The sequence below is a fragment of the Clupea harengus genome, chromosome 21, assembly GCF_900700415.2.
Source record: "Clupea harengus chromosome 21, Ch_v2.0.2, whole genome shotgun sequence".
In the NCBI taxonomy this organism is placed as follows: domain Eukaryota; kingdom Metazoa; phylum Chordata; class Actinopteri; order Clupeiformes; family Clupeidae; genus Clupea; species Clupea harengus.
The window spans coordinates 13,824,328-13,847,816 of NC_045172.1; the positions used below are offsets into that span (position 1 = coordinate 13,824,328).

Below are 23,489 nucleotides of genomic sequence, written 5' to 3' on the forward strand. Positions count from 1 at the left end.
TTTTTAGTCCTCCTAACAGGCGTCTTACATGAAGTTAGACAACTCTGGCGCAATAACAGGACTATGGAACCGTTGAAACATCATGATTCTTCTCAAAGCCTCAAAACCTTGAATTTGAGTAATTAATTTAGCTTTTTATTGCGTGGTGGTTGATTTGGTTGGTAAAAATATTGTTTTAACAAATAAATGTTCAGGACATGTTCTGGATTTTGATCATTTAGACTTTGAAAACGATAGGCTACGCTACACAATGGCTGAAAACAGATTTTAGATTCGTTTATTTGTGTTATGTTGTCCACCAGAGGGGGCTGTTTACAAGCTTCTCCTTTTACGACTTGTATATCATACAATATTACGACTATGAGTCTGCATTGATCTATCCAGGGCCGGCGCTAGATGGGTGCATGGGTGGAGATGCAGCCGGGCACAGTCTGAAGGCGGCCCAAAATAAAATGATATGGCATGAGTCGTGACCTTGGACAAGTTCTCTGTGTAAAAATACATCAGGCTAATTCAGTGCTTTAAGGCAGAGACAGGAAGTCTAGCTGGAACTAATAGCAATGTAAACAGTTTCTTGCGCCTATAGTGGCTCAATTAGTTAAGGGTGCTGGTTCACTACCCTCTACCAGTTCTTAGATAATGTTGGTGTAGGGTGTCTTACCGTATAACAAAAACATCCAAAAACAAATTGTGTTGCGGAAGAACATAAATGCTACCTGGAGAACACAGGAAGGGAGGCAAAAAGCATCAGGAGAGTGTCCACTTCGCTGCCTGAAGTAGAGGTCTGCAGCTGTCTGTAGATTCTGTGGTCCCATGTCAGCACATCCATTGTTTCATCGTCTGATGATCAGGGCAACAGAACTGACCCAAACAGTGCAAGAGAAAAGTAGGCCCATGTTGTTTTACCATATTAAGGGGTTGTGGGGGCTTGCCATATCTTGCACCAGGGCAGTCAGGAGGGTCGTGCCGGCCTAGAATCTATCTATATCACTGGTATCACTACTGGCCTCCATTTTCGACGCAAAACCTGTAAGGTTCATCTCGGGTCCATAGAGAAAAAAGCTACTGATGTATTGGCTTTAGTGTATGGTCTGTCTGTTTTGTATACTTGCCTGAAGCGTGTACGGTCATGTATGTTTACACACTTGCACTACATTCACATTCACATCCCTGACCTCTCATTCAACTTTAGCCCTTCTGAAAATTATTTGTTCATATGACTGTCTGTACCAAGGTCACATCACACCATTTTACATTGGCACATTGGCATCGACTTGTCACGTAGAGTGCCATAGACTAATTTTTTGTGTGTGTGGATATCTGTTGTAGGTTCACAGACATAGCTTCTGGGCCAGTTGAATTGGTTCCCTCAATGTCTGTCTGGATTTGGATTGTGTGTGTGTGGGTGTGTGGGTGTGGGTGTGTGTGTGTGTGTGTGTGTGTGTGTGTGTGTGTGTGTGTGTGTGTGTGTTTGTTTCTGTGTGTGTGTGTGTGTGTGTGTGTGTGTGTGTGTGTGTCTTTGCCAGACTTAGACACAGCTCATTGGCTATAATGGCTGCATCTGTTTGTCCCAGCCATTGTTTCTCTCTCTAGCTTAATGTGTGTGTTTGTGTGTGTGTGTGTGAGTGACAGTGTGTGATCTCGGGGTTACACTATCAGACTCCTTCATTATGTTGCTATCATTAGTCAACGCCCGAAACACCTGCTTCCAAATTTGCTCGTAATTACGCCTCAGAAGAGGTTAATGCGGATATCATCGTCATCGTCATCGTCATCGTCATCATCATCATTTATACTTTAATCTTTGAAGTGTAGGCTTTTCAGCGGAAAGTCGCTTATTAATACGATTGTGTAAGCCTGTGTGCACAATCTCTCTTAACAATCTATGTGTAGTGTCATTACATACTTGACAATACAGTCTGCCATTAACTAGCTGAGAATATTGACCTTATAAGAATTTGAAGTTGAAGCTATCTATCTTAAAGAGGATGTTTGGCAAAGGTGTGGTTATCATCAATAGGAAAAGAGAATCAAGAGGATGCGAATGAGAAGAGGGGATCATTTGCCTGGTGGTAAAAGAACACAGCTTGGTGGGCTGCATCCTTCAGTTCCTCTTGTCTACGAACAAGTATGACATTGCAGCATATACTGTGTATGCCCCACTTTCTATAACCAAAATGTACATTTGTATTTGATGGTGTATTTTTTTCCTGACAAAAGTCGTTAAATCACAAAATAAGAGAAAGCGCACACACACAAACACACATAATGTCAGCTAGAGGTCAGCTGAAGTCTTTTCCTGGGTGATTAAACCGTGTAATGGGAGTTGATGACCAAAGGGATTCTGGGACTTTTGGGTTCGGGCATAGCCAATCAGCAGACTCTCCTTTGGGTTTCCTTCTGTCTGTGTTGTGTCTGCACATAAATGGCTTAAAAGATAAATGTCATTATTAGTATTTGTAGTTAAAGATGGCCAACAACAAACTAATATTGGGGTTGAAAGTCAACGGAACACGTATGCCTTAAAACAGCTTCTGATTCAAGAGAACATCAATGACAAAAAAAAAAAAAGACAGACACACAGGTCAGTGTTTTTAATAGAGGTTTTATTACATGTAACAATAACAGTTTGAACATGGCGGGATTGTGTGCTAAAGTGCCTATCATTACACAAGAAGGACCATCACCCAATAGGACATACAGCTTTCATTCAACTGAATAAACAGACAGTGACATAGCTTATTGTGCAGCTTTGCTTTTTCTGGTCCAGAAAATACTGTATACGGCATCACTCCCTCCCGGCATAAAATCCATTTACAATGGAGTCGAATGGGAGGAAAGGACGCTGTGCAAACGATTAGACTTGAATTCAAACATTGTGTTAAATGAGTAAGTAGGCCTACATCTCCTTAAAATGCCTTCCGCAGCGAAGGTAAATATAAGTATGCGTAAATATTCATTAAATGAATGATAAATAGGTATCTTGTCTATATGGTTATTGTCTATGTACACAGTCTGTTCTCTCTACAGAGGAGTGTTACAGTCCTCGTGCCTCCCACGAGGCCCACCCACTTTGTGCTTTTCGCTAGAGAAGGAAAAAGGGCAGAGACGACACTGCCTGAGTCGAGCATCGCACCACAACGCCGCAGACGACCCTGTCCCGAGTTCTCGGGAACATTCAGAGCGACTCATACACACACACACACATGCACACGCACACGCACTCACACTCGTTCACACACCCATAAATACACACACACACACACAGACACACACAGAGACTCGCGCATACACAGAAAGAGAGTAACATACGACACAACAGGTACACAACACGATTCGATTGCACTGAGATTGGATGCTGAGTGCATCATACCTCATACAGTTATCATTATGTGCATAAGATCCATAATATATATTAATTTACATAAATGTACCCATTTGTTCATTGGATGGGCAGCGGATTGATGCATGTCTAGTTGTTTGTGTCTTTGGCTCACAAATTCACTACGGTACCATAAACATTATTTAAAACGCATTTGATTACATAGTTTAAAAGATACATTACAAATGGAATAAAATACTAGACTCTCAAACACTGTCAATATGTCATCATACAAATAATTATTTTTTTGGTAATTTTTCATATATCTTTCATAGACCTCTAGTTTTACCTCTATACAACTATGAGCTCTTAATAGAATAAACATTTGAAACGTAGTGGAAAACTATTACATATAGATATATATATTTATATGTATCTCTCACAAAGGCAATGTGTCAGTACTTTACACAGTCTACACGAGAGTGGAAAGCTCTGGAAACATGGCGATAGAGTACAGCGCTGATTACAGTACATTATCACTGTTTTACAACACAAACTGCACTACTTAAACACTCATAGGCTTTGGGAAGGAAGAATTGCAGTAACATTAAGGTGGTGCGCCTTGTCTTATAATTTATCCATATGTACAAACATAAAGCACCAGTATAATTTATTTATGTATTTTTTTTAATATAGATAAAATAGATCTCATATGGTGTAGTGTTAATATTAGACTTTCTACCATGGTCAAATACAACATCACAGATGCTGGAAAGGGCTTTCCCTCTGTCTTTGAAAGGGTCCTGTTGAAGCCAGGACTCTGTGTAGCACATTCAGCTAAATATCTACTGACAAAGAGAGAAAGAAATGGACAGGACGCACTGAGAGCATATAGGAGACGACAGCACACAACATCTGATTACATCATCAACCCGCGCCGTCGAATGAGAAAAAGCGAAAAGGGGGGTGGGTAAAGCCATCAGGTAATGGCTTGAGTATAATCTCTATGTGGTAACCAGTCGGGCCATGAAGAGGGGTTAGACAGGGCGAGCTATAGCTCAGTTTTTCTTCCCTCCTCCAAATGGCAAGGCTGCAGTGCAAACCTGCAGCCACCGAGGGCGCTAGCAGCACTCTCACAGGTCAGTGCCAAACCTCTCGATCTCGTCGATGAGGAAGTCGATGTCGGACCTGGTGGCAGCGTTGTTGGAGACGACCATGCGGAAGAAGTTGACTTTGTCGCCCTGGGGCTGGTAGCCCACCATGGTGCTGCCACACTCCATCATCATGGCTTTGATCTTGGGTGCAACCTGATGGAAGAAACAGCGTGAGAAAGATAAGCTTGGTCTCTTCCTCTTGCCTCAAATAGATGTTTGAGGATAGCGGTTGGTGTCAGGAAGATCACCTAACTGTTAATTAAATGAGTTGTACCTGGAGGCCTATTTACTGACTAACATGGCAAACGGGAACAAAACCGATGGCAATCAAACATTTTCATGCCTTGAAGTGCTCTTTAGCTAGGTAATCCATTAGTCACATTTAGAGTATTAGATTTTCAGTGAAAGGTAGCACATAATTCTGTATTCACCAATTTACAGGATTTTAAGTGCGGATATTTTTGCAAAAACATGTCTTGAATTATCATTTTGACTCCCTTAAGATGTCAAGAGCGGATCAGTCATGGAGGGATGACTGTTCATACTGTGTCATAGTATTTCAGGATTGGACATTTCATGTTGCCAGGTTACACTGACTGTTGTGGGTTTCTGTGGTTACTGCTTGTCGGTTGATGGTTGCTGTGGCAACTGTACCTTGTGAAGCCTCTCGCTGCGCTCATCCCCATCTGGCATGCCTCTCATGCCGGGTGGAATGTACCAGAAACAGACATTTGTGTGCTGGGGCTGCAGAGAGAGAGAAGAGAGGGAGAAGGGGAGATTAATATGCTGAGGTATTCTTGTTTGACCTCCTCAAGTCCAGCAGACTAGACCACCCAACCTTCACCTTAAACTCACTGGTCTACCACATTTGTAAAACATACACACATACACACACACACACACACACACACACACACACACACACACACACACACACACACACACATAATGTCAAATGAGCGAACCCTGCTTTATATGCGGCAGCTATCTTCATGGACAGTGCCCATGATCCATGACTGTGATGTGTGTGTGTGTGTTATCTTCCCCAGACAGAGGGACTCGTGGAGGGTGGGATCAGGGCAACGTTGTCTCACCTCCCCCTCGAACACCATCTCATATCCCTCCCGGTTCTTGATTTTGTTGTAGAGGTAATCCGAGAGCTCCAAGCACTTGTCGACGTGCTGCTCAAACCCTATTGTTCCCTGTAGGTGGACAGCAAATCCATTCCGATGGCAAATTTGATATTAAGAATCTACATTTCATGTAAGATTAACTGTAATAAAACTAATGCAAATATTTAAGTGGTCTAGTACATTAATACTTATTTATAAAACAACATTCAAAAGATGGGAATAAATGTAATCACCCATGGTTCAGTCATGGTCTTATATACGCATTACAGATCATTACCCCATGTTAATATTCTTTAAATAGAGTCTTCTATTTCATGCTTACCATTCTAAATATGGGGGCTGCTATAGATGGCCTTATCTATGGCCATCCAGAGTGATTTAATCACATTGAATACTCATACTACACTTGGGAATGATCTGTGTAACATAATGACACAATCACTGACCTTGGCCTTCCACATGAGCCAGAACTTGAAGATGTCAACATGGCGGCCGCACTGGATGGCCTGGTCCCCAGTGTCATAGGTGACGTCATACTGCTTGTCGGGCTGGAAAAGGTATCCAGCGCACATGGAGTTACAGCCTGCGAGGACACCCTGGAAAGAGAGGGGGAGTGTTAGCCACCAGGAGGAGAAGAGCGAGTGAGCGAGATAAAGAGAGGTGTGTGTGTGTGTGTGTGTGCGTGCAAAAAAGAGGAGGGATTAGCCAACAGCTGGGTTTAATAAGATGTGTTTTGATGTAAGCTGTTCTTATGTATCATTGTGTGCGTATGTGTGTATTTGTGTGTGTGTGTGTGTCTGCACGCGTGTGCGTATGTATGTATGTGTGCACGTATGTGTGCACGTGTGTGTGAACTAACAGTTCCCTCCTCACCTTCTCCCTGACCAAGATGGCAGAGCACTGCAGTGGCACGCCCATCATCTTGTGTGGGTTCCATGTGACGGAGTTGGCCCTGAGAAACAAAAGGAACAACGATGCATAAGCATGTCACCCGCTGTGTCCCAAATGGCCCACATGTTCATTATAAGCCTCTGCTGAGAGTGGGGACCTACTCAGCAATGTCATAAAGACATGGGCTGCTTAAGGGACAGAGTGTGCTATGTAGGACAAGGCAGTGCTAAAGTCACCTGACCGTCAGTGTGGAAACTGGTGTGTGTTAAGCAGCTAAGGGGAATGAGGAGGGAGTTGAGTGTTTTACCTCTCAACGCCACTCAGCTTGTGACGGTGCTTCCTGGACATCAGCAGACTACCTCCCCAGGCACCCTGAGGACAACAAGTACACACACACACACACACGCGCGCGAAGACACACGCGAAGACACACGCACACGCACACGCACACGCACACGCACGCACACACACACGCACGCACACACACACACACACACACACACACACACGCACACACACACACACACACACACACACACACAAACATACACAGAAAGGTGTGTTATTGAAAAATTGTGTGTGATGTGTGATGGATGTAATATGAATTAAGTGCAATAGTTATTAAGATGATTTGAGCTTGAGACTAGAGATTCGAGCCACTCACATCCACATGCAGCCAAAGGTTGTGCTTCTCGCAGATGTCAGCGATCTCGTTGATGGGGTCGAATGCCCCATACACTGTGGTCCCAGCCGTGGCGTTCACAAAGAGTGGATGATGACCCTAAAAGGACACGCAAGACAGTTAGATGGAACCATGCACATAGAGTGACTGAAAGGAATCGGGGAGCTTAATTGTGAATAAAAAAATGAAAAAAAGAAAGTTACAAACACAATACATGGTCCCTTCTCTCCCCTGTGAAGTTTGACTGGACAAGACCTGAAGTCAGTCCAATTAATCTTCACATACTTTAGAGGGAGCTCCGGCGTGGCCTCTGCTATCGACCCGCTGCGCACCGGGCCACAACTCTCCCTGGAGAGACAGTTGCAAGAACCTATAGGCTTCCTGCCAAAGCCTAGTCACCTCAACTAATTCTCTCTCTCTCTTTTTTTTTCACTCTTTCTCTCTCTCTCTCTCCCCCTCTCAGGTTGTACTCACACTCCTTTCTCTTGCTCTATCTCTCTATCAGTCTACCTTTCTCTTTCCTTCTCTCTCTCTCACTCTCTCTCTCCTCTCAATTTAACTGAACTCGCTCCATTTGTCAGAATAGAGCTACTTCTCAGTGTCCCTCCCCCCACCATTTCCATCTTTTCTCTTTCTCTGTATGCAGCTGCTACCTTCCACTTCTCCCTCCTCCCCTTCACTTTGGCTGCCGGCCATGGAGAAAGCAAGAGAAAAAGAGAGAGAGAGAGAGAAAGAATGAAAGACAGGGAAAAAGAGAGAGAGAGAGAGAGAATGAAAGACAGGGAGAAAGAGAGAGATAGAGAGAGAGAGAGAGAGAGAGAATGAAAGACAGACAGAGAGAGAGAGATTTCAGACGGAGGTACCCACCTTCTGCTTGACATCGATAATCTTGGCCTCCAGGTCGGCGGGGATGACTCGGCCCCTGGGAGGGGAAATAAAAATCATCGGCGTGAGCGTCGAGGGATATACTGGGCCACAGATAGCCAATCAGATTTATGAGGCCTTTCATGAGTTTGAATAATACTTCCAGGGGAGGAGAGGCGCTGCAGTGTGTGGGAATTAAACCAACGCCAGGAACTCAAGCCCTGAGAGTGTATGGAGTGGGCTGGCCAAGCACCTACCAGCACACCTGAGTTCACTCAAGTAATGATGGACATAATCAGTAGGGTAGTGGAATGTACATGCATACAGATCATGTATAGATTGCATATTCTGAAATGCTTGTTCTTCTTATTAATACACTTAAACTCATTGTGGTACGGTGCTGCCCATTTCTGGTGCTGGTACACGATTGGGTTTAACGTAAGGATGAAGATAGTCAGGGGGAGATGTGTTCTGTGTCAGGATGGTAATCAGGTTGGAAGAGGACCCACCTCTCATCTGTGCGCAGCAGAACGACGTTCTCCTTGCCGAATCCCAGCGCTGCTCCAGCCTTGGTGATGGAATAGTGGCTCTGTGATGAAAAATGGACACATATTCAGTGTGTGTATGTTTGGATTTGTGCGTGAGAAAGATTGTGTTGAGGAGCTGTGTCTCATGCAGGACAAGCTACATACATGTTCTGAGGTGAAGAGGACCAATCGGGGTGCGGCACACATTCCTTTAGTTTTGATCTCCGGGAAGTACTTGTAACGTGCAACCATCACGCTGTACATGTTGGATATGGCGCCCCCTGTGGCCACGGACGGGATTAATTTCATACCACAGAGCAGACAAAGAGTCTATGATCATAGACTGAGATACACCACAGAAAATGATGGAAAGGGTTTCTTTTCAGCTTAAATATCTGCTTTGAAAGTTGGAGAAATAGTATCTGATTTCTCTGAGTACCCTCAGACTTACCAGGTGAGAAAATACCATCCCCCTCGCCACCTGGCCAGCCAACCATCTCTCTCATCTTCTTCAGTGTGAGTTGCTCCATCAGTGTAAAGACAGGAGCAATCTCGTACGTAAACCTGAAAAACAATCAGACAAAAAGCACACAAAAAAATCAGACAAACATAAACCAACAATGTCAGACAAATGGCCAAACAAAAGGATTTTATTCCTATTCATAAAATGTGATTTTTTTTTTATGTTTATGAATATTGTTTTGAACTAGGGGACCATTGGTATATCATTCCTCATAGTTTTCATGTGTCACTTTTTATCCACATTTCTGTCACTGTGTGTGTTTATGAGTGCATTCATCTCTCTCAATGTCTCCACGTCTGCCAGTGTTTCTATATGAGACAGAGCACACAAGACTTTAATCGAAAAATCCAAACAACCTTATAAAGACCGTTTAGAGTCACCTAAAGAGACTTCTGTCCCTTTCTCTCACAAAAATAGCCACACACACACACACACACACACACACACACACACACACACACACACAACCACACACAGAAAGAAAAACACATTGCACAACCCTCACTGCCATCAGCAGCCATCCCCTTCACTGTCATGCATCATTCGATTTCAGATAAATTACCTTTGAATTGAACTAATTAAAAAATGCCTTAGATTGGCCTGATAAATGCTTTTTTTTGGCTAAGGCCCTTCTCTGCATCACTCAGGATGGATAATTAAATGGCACAATGCTTTGATGAGTATCTGTCAGTCTAAATGGAAAGGATGGGTGGGGTAGGGTTAGGGGTGGGGAGGGTTGGCATGGAACAGCGTGAACACAGAGACCGTACTGGTGTTCAGGGGAGATAAGGACCCATTTAGGCTGAAATCCATTTCGCTGAGCTGCAACAGAGGGAGGCACGGCAAACAGAACAAAGGAATGGAGAGACAGAGAGAGAGGGAGAGATAGAGAGAGAGAGAGAGAATATACACGTATGTGTGTGATGTGCATGCACAATGTCAGATGTGTATGTGTGTGTGTGTGTGTGTATGTGTGTGTGTGTGTGTGTGTCTTTATGCCTGTGTGTGTGTGGGCACGAGGCACAGTCTCTCCACGGCAGTAGCAAAATAATTGCAGCCCATCCATAATACTCAGGCAATCATGAGAGCTATCTCAGCCTGTGAGGTGCACATTAAAATAATTATGTCTTGCAGGGAGCATGGCCATTCACTGTGACTATTACATTGTGTTGCTGGAGTCCAGTTGTCAGGACCAGTTTGTTGGGAGGAAAGGATTGGGCTGAAAAGACAGCGAGTGTTTGTGGGGTTCGGCTAGCTTTGATGGATTGTGTGGTTATCTGTATTAAGCAGCTAGTTGTTAGCTGTCTACTTTAGCCGCTAATGGCCTGTGGAGGCTGATACAGCAGTCATGTGCTCACCAGCTGTGTTTTTAGCAACTCGTTAGGCGAGTTAGCTGTCCACAGGGGCTGTCAGCCTTGTTCCTATTTAGCAGGACGCGGATGGTGTCTCCTATGCCCCCTGGCTCTCATCCTCATCTCTATCTCTCTCTTGCACACAACCGCGCCCAGACACACTGGCTCTGTCCAACACAGAAGACTGCTGCCTGCTGCCTCGCTACCTTGAACCAGAGTCAGTTGCCATAGAAGGCACCAAGGAACCTACTACGAACTTGGTTTGAGACTACCTACCAAGGCAATACAGAGCACCATTGCCAAGACACTGGCAATTGACTCCATGATCCATACATTATGCTGCTCTCAAATTTCATCCAGACGAAGGTATCTTGGAAGGCAGCATTTTATATAAATATTTGACTCGGACAGGCCTTGATGCCTTCCTGCCACCGAATGCTGTCTTAGAAGGCAGAATGTTTTCCATGTCAGACAGAGCCAATGTCTTGTTCGTTCTCATTTGCTCTCTCTCTCTCTCTCTTCCTCTCTCGCCCATTCTCCAGAGCTTTCTCTTCCCTGCGGACATTTCCACTTGTCACACTGTGCCCTACCTCTAGCATGTCCTCTTATCAAACACCCTGCTGTGTGTGTGTGTGTGTGTGTGTGCGTGTGTGTGTGTGTGTGTGTGTGTGTGTGTGTGTGTGTGTTTGGACAGATCTGCTGTCTACAGTGGTAAGCAACAAAACATAAATGCACACACACACACACACACACACACAGAGAAATGAACACAGGGGACTATTGAGTCTGAAGCCCATTGCTCATGTAGAGTTGTTGTGTGGTGCAAAGCCCTGGGGACATTTTTATTAGCACATTAGGTGCCAGTCAATAAGTGTCAGGAGTCATTAGAAATGATGATTCCTAATTAGCCCCGGTGAATAATGAGAGCACTGACAGCACAAGAGACTCCAGCCATCTTTTGTAGCACACACACACACATGGGCCATGTACACACACACGCACACACACAAAGCCTAGGAAAAACAAACACACACACACACACACACACACACACACACACATAGCCTGGGAAAAAAGCCTGCGCAAAAGACACAAACACACACCCTTGCAAACATGGATACAAAAACATACATGAACAGCCTTGCAAACATGGATACAAAGACATTCATCCACGGCTTTGCAACCATGCACACATGGGCATCCACACACAAACACACACACCCACACACACACACACACACACACACACACACATTGTGTGCACAATAGGAAGCCCTTAGCTGCTCCGCCTGGAGTAGGGAGCCATTTTAGCACAACATGGAGTCCTCAGCAGGGGAGAAAATGGGTCTGGTTGCCTGGAGAGAAAATCAGCCTTTACAGTGGGGGGAGGCAGCCTGCATGCACGTAGGTGGATGCTAAAGCTCTCCACTTCAGCCAGAAGAAAACACTTCATTCAGCTGAGAGTATTTAAAGACAGAAATGACTTTGCTAAATTTGAAAAGTCATTAGTTTGCCGTGAGTGTGACCCGTTTGTGATCAAAGCTTCATGACCTGGCACTAAGAGGGTTTTATCTGAGTCTCAGCCTTTAACACATTTTAGACATCATTTGAATGATTGGGAAAAAAAAATGGCAGAGTGTAGGCCTACAACATGAACTGGAGCATTTCCTTTTCATTTCCCTGGGTGAGAATTAGCTTGGTGAGCTCCCCTGAGACCCATGCCTTTGTTGATAAGTAATAGTGACTGAGGAATTACTTGACCCTTGTAAGTGATCCCCATTTCCTAGCCAGTCTCTGGGAGTCAGCCCACATTAACAGGAAACTGCCAGAATGAAGTGTTCCGCTCCTCTGGGACCAAAATGGCTGCCGTGGGTGACACAGCGAGACCAGTTTTCATGGCCCCTCAGGGGTAGGGGGTGTGTGTGTTGTGTGACTAGCCTCAGCTGGCATTTGGCTCATACCAGCTCTCATGATGAACAGCAATCAATGGGCCGTTAACTGGACCGGGGCAAGCTGGGCTCTTTTGTACCAGACGCTCCTTTCTCAGGCACCTCCTCTCATTTCAGCTGGGGATCCGTAGCACAGCAGCTCTCCCTTAAAGTGTTCAAGGGACTAATCGGCTCAGCTAATTTAAAAGGGGATATGAATGGTGTTGGGTGCTATCTGTGTCTGCACTGTGAAGACAGGTTGTGCGCTGTGCTGCGGGTATGTGGGCGATTGCCGAATGGAACAGAGCGGGGTGCCGTGTAACAGCTGATCAATATGCAATCTAACAGGGCCCGAGGCCAGCGGCGCTGTAGCGGCAATGAAAACGTTATCCAGAGACGCTGTTCGATATGGTGCTAACTAAGCCAGCACCTCGGGCCACGGTGGCCTCCGCAAAAACACTTTACATAAGCAGACTGAGTCAGGTGGCCCCGGCCCTCTGCAGGCTGCATGGTCGCTGAGGACAATCCCTTAAAGCGTGTACCCGAAATGACCCAATCCCAGTGCAAACACAAACCCATACACCCCCCAACTCCCCCCCCACACACACACATACTCTCTGTCTAACACACACACAAACACACACACAGGTGTCACAAAAGCTGTCCCTGTATGAATGGACACAGTGCGAGTTCTAATAGTGTCCCATATTTACACTTGATGGCTGGGGGAACGAGTTTAAGGAGTGGGGGAGGGGTCAGGGGTCAGGGGTCAGGGGTCAGGAGGAAATAGAAGGGGCTTCCCCATATGTGCCAGTCAATTTCATTGATGTTTGTTTGATTGATTGGTGTAGAATGAGACTGGTTTCATATCTGTGCTGGCTCTCGCCTCTGTGTAACCCTGCATTTGACTGTGTAAATCACTTCAGAAGGAAAACAGAGAAGACAAGGAGACAAGGGAAGAGAAACAAGGTGACAGAGGAGTGCATGTTGAAAAAGAAAAGAGCTGGAGAAGAAGGAAGGAGGACATTTTGTTGGAAGAAACATCCTCCAATTCCTTGGCTAGCACTGACAGTCTCTGGGCCAAATTCACTTTACATGAAGGAGAATCTACTTTTGTTCTGAGTGCCTCTCCAGCCTTTTTCTCTGGCACAGAATAGCTATGTTGAGGGATCTTTCATCACTACCATTCACTACCATTCACTGCCATTCTACCTGTCACTACTTCAGTTCGAATCATGGCTGGACAGAGATAGAGAGCGAAAGCGAGAAAGATCAGGAAAGAGGAAAATGGAAAGAGAGAGAGAAAGAAAGAAAGAAAGAGAGAGAGGGACAATAAAAAGAAAAGACAGAAACACGGAGAGAGGCAGCCAGAAAATGGCAAAAGAGAAGGGAACAAATGTCAAAGGAGTGGAAGGAAAGAATGAATACTCAAGTCAATGTGCTGGAGGTAGAGGAAGGTGACAAGAACAGTGTGACTCACATGTTGGTGTTTGCGGTGGAGGTCAGCCATTCTCCAGCTAACCCGATGATGTCCAGCCCAGTGGACAGCTGGTTAAAGAATCTGGGATGACCTAGAAGGACAGAGGAAACATGTACTGAAAACACCCACGTAAGGAAAATATCTGACATAAACACACACCCCAACACATTCAGATAGATAGATAGATATATTTGGGTGACTGGGAGAGAGAGAGAATAGGCACACAGATTTTGGAAAGTTCATTAAATGAAAATAGAGAATCAATTTCATTTTTTCTTTTTTCATCTTGGCTGTGTGTAATTTGCATAAGGCCATATCATGGTGTGCCCACACAAAGCAGATGTTCATTTCATGAGTCCTACCATCCCGCCTCCACGCAATGCCCTTTTAATGCGGCTCATTAGTCTGCGTGATACGTTTCGATGAGCAAGTATAATTATGTATTGATAGGAAGATAGGCCAAATGATATTTGATTCAGCTCGGCCAGATATCTGTCGCCGAACGATTTCACAGGACTTCGAGCGAGGACGGACTGGGGACACGGAGATTATGTGATTCTGGGAATGCATTGTGTGAGAAACCAAGGTAGACGCAAACTTACATCAGCCAGTTCTAAAAAAAAACTGTCGTATTGTGTAACTGTGCAGTCTGTCATCAAAGTCAGTTGTATTTGACTTTCTCTTTCTCTATGATTAGACCATGTGCATGGACAGTTTTGTCTCGTGAATTTACGAAGATAATATGTGTCTTTATTTTAAAATGGTTGTTTCATGTGAATTGTGTCTTATGACCACTCAACAGGACACTTGCAACCGTACGTCCTCATTCTGGGAATATTTCAGTACCATGGACAGCACAGTTCTCGAACGGTCTTGACAACTCAATTTGTGTTAAGTTTCTCTCTTCATCTGAAAAACAGGACACTTTTTGCTTCATTGTGATGGGTTTCTTGTTTTAAATGAGGCTACACGTAATAAAGCAACTAACTGCTTTTATGCGCTTGTAAAGACATTTTAAATCGCCGCAGGCCAGTCGAAAGAGAAACAAGCAGTCAACAAAATTACCAAGAGCACAATAACCTGTCAGTGTGGTTTTGTTTTATGGCGAGAGACGGCTCGACTAAAGGGGTTCTTTATGTAAGCGATCTACTGTACTATTATGAAACGTCTCCCGGGTAAACATGCATAGGCCCCTTTTTTCAGTTTCATTGGATTGAAGACAAGTTTTTGACACCAGCAAATCAAATTAACGGGGTCGTTTCTAGTTGACCTAAGTAAGAATAGGCCTATTTCGTAATTAAACTATGGCATTGATCTGCATCTTTCTATTTAAAATCCAGCAAAGAACACTTTCGTATCCCAGTTCACATACTGTATATTTAACAGTGGGCCTGTTTTTTTCCAATGTTCGAACAAATTGTTTTCTTACTGCAATTTAACATTACGGAAAATCGTTGTACCTGTTCGCACGCCGTATTTCAGTGTGTCTCGGCAGTCCACAAGGATCTGTTCAAGTGACTCGGGCTGGTCGGAGAGTTCCAGGTTGAAGCCCTCCATTCCCTCAAGCAGCTGGTGCGGGTGATGGAAGTCCAGCACTTTGGTTGACCTGTCGAAGGTCTTGCGCACGTAGTTGGTGAGGATCTCCACGAGTTCCAGCAAGAACTGCAAGGTGGGCTCCTCTCCATTTTTGGCGGGCAGTAGATCTGTTAAAAATAGTATGTTCTTGTTTTGAATATGCACATATTACAAATACACGTAATCTGGCAAACCAACGCATACCCACAACATTCCATGCCATGTATTAATATTTCACTGTTTAATATTTGTTTTTAACAAACTATAAACGAAACCCTATTCCACTTTCCACCGAACTATTTGTATATTTACTTTACAAAGCATTTTTACTGAAATGTTATGGGTGTTACCAGCAAGTGACTGAGCTACTTACCTCAACTTTGATCATTTAAACTAAGTCAAACTATTATATATGCATGAATGAGACTCACCCCGAGCAAACAGGTTGGAGAAGTCCGTTTCAGTGCGCCTGAATTGGGCATCATCCCGTTCGCTGTTTTCGCAGCTCTGCTGATTTTTGGAAGATTGCTCCTTGAGGGCATTGACGATACGACTCTTCTCCTCCAGGCTGTTATTCTTTTGCAGGAAGCCTGCGTTGTTACAGGGAGCAGAAGAGGGGTGGAACGGGCAGTTGTCACTATTTAGCATGGCTGTGGTAGGTTCAAGCAATCACTTGGAAAAAAAGTCACACATGTTCTCCTGTAAATGCTCAGAGTTGGGTCGGAGCTGTTATATATACTTTGGGGGGATCCCCGTGTTTACAGTCGGGCTATATATAGTTACGGAAACCCTAAGGGGGTCTGCCGTATGACATCAACAGTTTAGCTGCAAGGGGGCAGGGTAGGGCAAATCAACACGTACTATCCACACTCTCTCGCTCAAAGTGGGTGGTTCGGGGAGGAGTCCTCAAACCTCTGGACCTCGGTATATTTAGTCGAAACGCCCACGCCTCATCCGCCCCCAACCCCGCATAGATTCCACTTGAGAGGAAAGCCTGCTGAGACGCAGCCACCGTGATGGGTCCATGCCATTATGACACCTCGGGCAAGTTTGATAAAGTGCGCCTTTGAAGGTAATGATGTATGAGCAATATTTTATGGCAGCTACTTTATCGACACGGTATGAAATGCATTACCACAAGCAGACCTGGAATTATGGGTTCAACACACACACACACACACACACACACACACACACACGTACGTACACACATATTCAATGTAACATAGAGACGCACACACAAACATTCAATGTAACACAGCGATACACACACACACACACACACACACACACACACACACACACACACACACACACACACACACACACACACACACACACACACACACACACACACACACACACACACACACACACACACACACACACACACACACACAAACACATACACAAATTCACTGAAAATTAATTTTGATTTAGTCCCCTCATGAATAACTATATTTTGATAGATTTCGATCCCAAAAGAAGCGTTGCGCAGCTTTTGTTTTAGATTAGCTGACTAGCTTTAAACTAAATTTATAAACAGTACATTTGACCCACCTCGGACAATTCATTTTGGCAACTGTGTGTGTGACAACAACGAAAAAAATGCTTCCCACACACAGACTGTCTGGACTTTTGTTCTTCACTTGAGGGTGGTTGTTATCGCCTGGGTGCATACAGGCATATCTCATCGATCTCTATACAACATGAGACTGCCAGCTTGTGTTTTAATCACAGTACCACTAATCTGTGATTTTCAGGAGGGGCCGTTCCTGACAGATAAGGACCAGTGATGACCCAAGCGTCTGCACGTTATTTTTTTAGGTTGATTATGGCAGGGATAATTTTTCTTGTCAACTGTGTACGCTACATACACATGAGCGCAATTCAGAGAATCTGTAGATGGTTGTGATCCTCCATATTTTTTAGGATCTATGAGGGTAAAAAAAAGATGAAAACCCGTGTGTCTTAAATCGAAACAACCATCGTGAGAAAAGAATGTACCCCGTTTCTTGTCCTCTCCTTTTAATCTAAATGAATCGTACACATGGTCAAACAAATGTGATATAATTTTCATGTTACATTCCGGAATAATCTACACACATTTGAAATTAGATTTTTTTTATATATTACATTAATGGGCACAAATTAATTGGCAAAATAGTTAAAATATGCCAATAAAAAGGTTAAAAAAAATTCCATGAGAAAAATCCAACAAAAAATTAATAAATAATAAATCCCAAACAATATTCTGCCACATTGATTGCTCCCCTGATAGTTGTCCAGTAGGTGGCGTGTCCTTTCTTGCAGGTGACCAAATCAATTTCGATCACCTTCAAATTAGCTTTCTTGGTATGCCATTACAAAACAAATACATATGATACATGCATTTGATTTTGACGTTTTCACCTAACTGCTGTCTCTGTGTTTTACAAAATAGGCCTACTCATGTAGGTCAATATGAACAACTTATCAGACATTATTGGTGATAACCAACCAGGGACGAGAATGACATCACTGTGATGTGGCATCTGACGTCAAAGTAAAAATAATGGCATCAATGAGTAGGCATGATTACAAAATCTGATTGGTGGTCCTTGAAAACACCTAGGTCAATCGCCTGAGATGGAGCTGAAGAGACAGTTATGTCTAAAATAGCTGCTGAATTGATCATGCGTGGGCTTCGACATCAAGGTAAATTTTAGACCACACGCGTCAATCCAGACCGCCATTTCCACCTCCTCCGGTTATTTTACCGAGCTGTAAAACCCAGTCAGGTGTAACAGCACTGAGGAGACCAGGAGACAAAATCGCCATCCTTCCGTCTGGAACAATCCAATCCCGAAAACCACCCTTCATTCGCAACGCAAAGGACAGCCCCTTTCGTATGCAGTCATTGAATCAGAATGTAGTATGGCCTAATTTGTCTTTAGGCTACATGCCATGATAAAATCTTGATGTTTATAGTCTTTCCCGTATATATCCAATCTTGCGAGCAAGCAGGTCTATACATATTTTCAGAGGACTGACAGAGAGAGAGAGAGAGAGAGAGAGAGAGAGAGAGAGAGAGAGTGAGAGAGAGAGTGAGAGAGAGAAAGAGAGAGAGAGAGAGAGATCTTTTGTTGGCTGGCTTTGTTCAACAAATAAAAGCCATCTCCAGAGATGCGAGGAGACATGGTGCGAACAGGGGGGGATACAAAAGCCTCTGCCCGCATACCCTGTGTGGCCTACGGGCTAAATGACTGTGCGCTGCTGACCTCTGGGTAGATGGGAATAGGCAGTGACAGTTCGCCCCCCTTGTTTCTTCGCATACATCCGAATACAGTAGCTATACACACTTGGAAGAAAGGGGGAAATAAAAACAAGGTCGACAAAACATGTCGTTTTGGAATAAGGTTTGTTTTCCATATACAAATAGTCTTTATTAATGTGCAACTTGTGACCTGACTTCAGGAGAAGGGCAGTGTGAGTGTACATCGTATCCAACTTACCGCATATCTTCATCCCCAGCTTCCTCGTACAGCCGTGTGCTACGCCGCACCACGCATCATAGGCTAAAACGAGACGTTCAGGAGAACTATTGAATAACCGACATTTTGATTTGATTATGCTGACTCTCACTCTCGCTTGTGGTGGATGGCTCAGAAGCAGCACGAAATGGAGGAGAAGCGCAGCAGCAGGCCGGAGGCAGGCAGCGTGAGCTCGGGAGGGGTGGCTGTTGGAAGCGGCGCTTTGCTGGGTGTGTGTTTGTATGTATGTGTGTGGGTGGGGGGGTTCAGCTGTAATACTCATTTGAGAATTCTCCGATTCCGCCAGGCAATCAATAGAGGCCATCAGAGAGGCGAGGGGGCTAATGAACGCTGGCACACATCCGGCAAAGCGGCGCTTTAAAATAAACGGCCATGAAATGAGGTCGGGAACGAGTACAGAAATTAATTGGGTGAGACGCGGTGTTTGACTGGCGGAGACTTGCATGATTGGCCGTCCGGCGGCCAGAGAAAGGCCTAAAAAAAGCGTCTAGAATTTAGCATCCAAAGAGCCAAGCACGCCCGTGGGCCTGTCTAGCAGGCAAGCAATATATTTGCAATCAAATGTGTATGTGGAAAATAACCATTAGGAATAATGGAGAAATGAAAACACGCTCAAACATTATGGGAAATAAAAGCACAGGAACTATGTGTATCTTTTTGCAAAATATTAAAACGCAGCTTGTGACTTCATATAAGACTTCTGTGACAATTGTATCGTGCAAAAAAGGATGCACTTGGGATGCAGAGACGAAAAATATGTCCTTTCTGATTGATGGGTTATGGAAGTATATCCACATGCACACGTTTTAGAGACGGGTGACTGGTATGGATTGTGTTGTTGTGGCTGTTTGTGTTTGGACCTCAGGCGGTTCAGCTCAGTTGGTGCCGGCTCGAGGCGTAGCTGTCAGCCCCTTGCCGCGACACTGACAGAGCGTGCCGCCTCAGGTCAGTGCGCGTGAGATAGAGCGTGGCAGGGAGATAATGGCAACATGAGCAGCAGCAGAGCAACACATACACACACACACGCACACACACACACACACACACACACACGCACTCACTCAAACACACACATATATTCAGGCGGTTCTTTCTTTAAAAATATTCACTATAATGTAGTGGAAATAGGTCTGAATTTTACTTTCATTATCGAAAATCAAGGTAGAATTTACAGTTTTGTGCGTTCCTTCAATGAATAAAGACACAAAAGGAAAAGAGGGGAGTCTAGTCATTTTAAGCAATTATGGCATTTAAGTCCTCTAGCTCTAGCTGATTACAGCTCGAACACTGCCACTTCCATTGAAAGAGAACAAAACACGAGTCATTACGAGTGGCTGCAATCAGACTTATTTTCCATTTAATTACACCGAAATCAAATAGCTCCAATACCAGGTGTAATGTATAACTACATTTAAGTAAAGAAAAAGATTGATTTAATTTTATAGAAATTGAAAATAATCAAAGCTGCAGATATATTGTACATAACTAAATTTAACAACAACAACAACACATAATAATAATAATAATACTATGGGATAATAGTATATGACTGTTAATGCTATTAATTATTTGGATTGATAATGATTAGATTAATCATTAAAATTGGGTTTAAAAGCCAATGCAAATACTTGTATTCGTTGCAGTCTTGTTAGGTAGGCTTTATCCCTTCGGATAGGCTGTAGCCTATCCTGTGTCATGGCGTTTTGTATTTTATTTTTAGCAAGTTACCAGGGTAGATATAGTCGCTGCTTCACTTATTAAGTGATGGCACAGTGAGTGCACGTTATTTGTCAGAAAATAGACATTTCACAGCTTAATCTTGTTTTTTTCTTCTCTTTTTAGAAGGGAGTAAACAACCCGAGCCAAAAATGCTTTCATTGTGAGAGAGACCTACTTGTGGATGGTGGTAGTAAATTAGTCGAATTGGGATCCGGGTCGCCAGCGGAGGAGGAAGGTGCTGAAGCCGCCATCAGTTTGCTAAACCGGGACAATACTCTGGAGTGTGCGTGCTGTCACCCTTAGCCAAAACCCGTTGAGCCTGGACCAAGAGATATAATGGAGCGCTGTAAGGAAAATAGAAAGGTTTTTTAGAAACAAACGACCATGTCAGCACAAAACAATCACCCCATGGTAAACCGCGGTGTTAATATATGTATATTATTTCGCAACTACTCGAGCAAAGGAATACGCATTTGGTGAAACAAGATGCATTGCCTAGCAGTTTATGGAAACATTCAGCGTCATTTATTAGAGTATCAATCGAAATTCCAAAATGGTCCTGCGTGATAAATCAGTGTCTCGAACGAGACTATTCGTCTCTCGCCATTCACACAGCCCAACGCTAGCGGGACGGAGGCTCCGTCTTCTGTCAAGTGCAGAAATGTGGTCGGCGATAACATCGCACGCATTCAATTATACGCAGTCTGGAGACAGAAAATGTGCCAGCGGTGGCCATTAATGGGTCACAAGCCCCCTTAAAACTACGAAATCGACTCCCGGAGTTCATCTGGACATCATGCCAAGTTTTGGATGAAGTTTATTTCTCGCGGATGGACAACAGACGCCTCTTCTGTCGTCCTTGGCAGCTAGCTTGCTCTGGGTGTTGCAGTCAAACGGGGCGCACCAGACCGTGAAGTCCAACTTAATTGCCTCAAAGAGCAGAGCGCCTTTAAAAACGAAGTCCATAAATCAAGCCGTATTAGACAATGTTATATGTGCAATGCCTGCAATGAATCGTGTCGTAAAAATATGACATGATAGCACTACCTCTCATGAAACAATTGCCAACAATTAATAACGAAATTAAGTTGTGATGACTTGAATTAGGTTAGTTATTTAAATATTTTCGATGACAGCACAGTCATATTTGATTGATGGTGCTTCGGAAAAAAGGGCTCGAACGATTGATTGACAAACTACCATATCGATTTCCCAATTAAGATGATCTTTAAATAACTCCAGCCAGCGACCATCATTCAATTTCACAGTGAGTGAAAAACTGTGAATGAACGAACGTCCGATGGCGCTTGTGTAGGTCCGATGGCGCTTGTGTAGGTCCGATGGCGCTTGTGTAGCGGCCGTGGAGATCTCGTGCAGGAGATAGTTTGGTGATACTATAGCCTGCATGGAGAATACCAAAACAAATTCCTAGTATCTGTATACATGGCGAAATAAAGTTGAATTGAATTGAACCTTATCATCGTCAGCGCGTGAAATAACCCTATGTTCCTTAAGTAATTTAGTCTTAATTACATTTCAATCACATTTCGTTAAGAAAACAGACTGAGAAATAAGACTTCACAATCGACAGGTCGTTTGTTTAGACACGAGGAAATGTCAGTTAATTTCAAAATTACTGTATTGTCCAGTTCAGACGTTTTATCAGACACGATAAACACGTAAACTGCTTCGTTTACCCCATATCTGAGAGTATAAAGGAATAGGCTGCTTCTAATGTCCTTACCGTAGTGACAGTCACAGGTGTTCTGACTGCTCGCTAGAATCCAACTAGGAAGGCAGAGCCGGAGTAACACCTTATAGCCACGCAGTGGTCAGACTTGAGAAACACTCCCCAAAAATATCATCCAAATATTAATACAGTTGGAAAGACCCATCCAGCGCCGCACCTTTTCCAAGTGAAGTTTGTATCTTTTTTTTCTTCTTTTTGTTTTACCAGAGAAAACCTAAAACAGTTTAAAATCCGTTACTAAGCACGCACGCGTGAGTCAATCGTTCCTCCCCAGGTTTGGAACTGGCCCCAAGTATTGAGCAAATCCACTTGGTACAAAACAGCCAGGCGTGGATCGCAGTTGCGTTTCCTCTTTGGACGTGACTTTTCTCGCAGGTATTATAGTCACTCGTGATTTATATATCAGTGAAGAATCCCACGCACACAGACGGACAGAGGAAATTTGACCCTATGAGCAACACATTACGTCCATAAAACAAAGCCATTCAGTGAAGGAGGAGGAGAAAAAGATGTGGAGAGAGAGAGTGTGTGTGAGAGAGAGAGGGAGAGAGAGAGAGGGAGATAGAGAGAAAAGCTAATGCCTGCAGCCAAAATATTCTTGTTTTTTCAAAGAGTATGTTGTTTCCTTTTTCTCCCCGTTTCTCTTCTTTTCTTTCATTGATAGTGTTTTATTGCGCAGAGCATCATAACAACATTCTGTTTTATGAGTTTGATCATCAGGGGACAACTATCCTGTCCACTACATGGACTACCATCTGAAACGTTAATGTTTATTTTTATTTCAAGATTTTCACTTGAGATGGAGAAAAGACGATCATGGCTCTGAGCAGTTTCCGCTTAATACAATAATCTTCCTTTCCATAGAAATATCTCAGGGTCAGAAGCGACCTGAAGTCCATGGGGTGGCGCCAAAGAATCAATATCCTGAAAACTGACACTCTTGTTGAGGAATGATGGATAGCAACTGCGAATATTAATGTGGGTCCCCATCTTGGTTTTCGTATGGTCATAAATGCTGAAATCCCTTCACTGTGCTTACATCGAAATAATACTTAA

At 43.8% G+C, this 23,489-nt stretch overlaps 1 protein-coding gene across 2 annotated transcripts; it reads right to left on the reverse strand.

The window, feature by feature from the left end:
* Positions 1-2,589: 2,589 nt before the first annotated feature.
* Positions 2,590-22,943, reverse strand: gad1b (glutamate decarboxylase 1b). 2 transcript variants are annotated; one of them, XM_012840594.3, is made up of 17 exons: positions 22,428-22,943; positions 20,859-21,027; positions 18,926-18,988; positions 15,863-16,021; positions 15,317-15,559; positions 13,857-13,947; positions 9,025-9,137; positions 8,739-8,854; positions 8,556-8,635; positions 8,050-8,104; positions 7,165-7,281; positions 6,808-6,872; positions 6,483-6,561; positions 6,056-6,205; positions 5,571-5,678; positions 5,131-5,220; positions 2,590-4,629 (listed from the first exon to the last, which is right to left on the reverse strand). In XM_012840594.3, the coding sequence occupies exons 2-17, from the start codon at positions 20,932-20,934 to the stop codon at positions 4,456-4,458; spliced, it is 1,779 nt and encodes a 592-aa protein (XP_012696048.1). In that variant the 5' UTR covers positions 20,935-21,027; positions 22,428-22,943; the 3' UTR covers positions 2,590-4,455. The 2 variants fall into 2 exon arrangements, with proteins under 2 accessions (XP_012696048.1, XP_031414735.1); XM_031558875.2 differs by lacking the exon at positions 18,926-18,988.
* Positions 22,944-23,489: the final 546 nt, after the last annotated feature.

Bases quoted from the DNA above. Each gene is read 5' to 3' on its own strand.
- gad1b (XM_012840594.3), bottom strand. From the start codon at position 20,934: ATGGCGGCTTCAGCACCTTCCTCCTCCGCTGGCGACCCGGATCCCAAT. The intron at 8,855-9,024 runs GTAAGTCTGAGG...CCGTGGCCACAG, and splicing joins GGATGGTATTTTCTCACCTG to GGGGCGCCATATCCAACATG. The intron at 8,636-8,738 runs GTATGTAGCTTG...TTTTCATCACAG, and splicing joins TCCTCTTCACCTCAGAACAT to AGCCACTATTCCATCACCAA.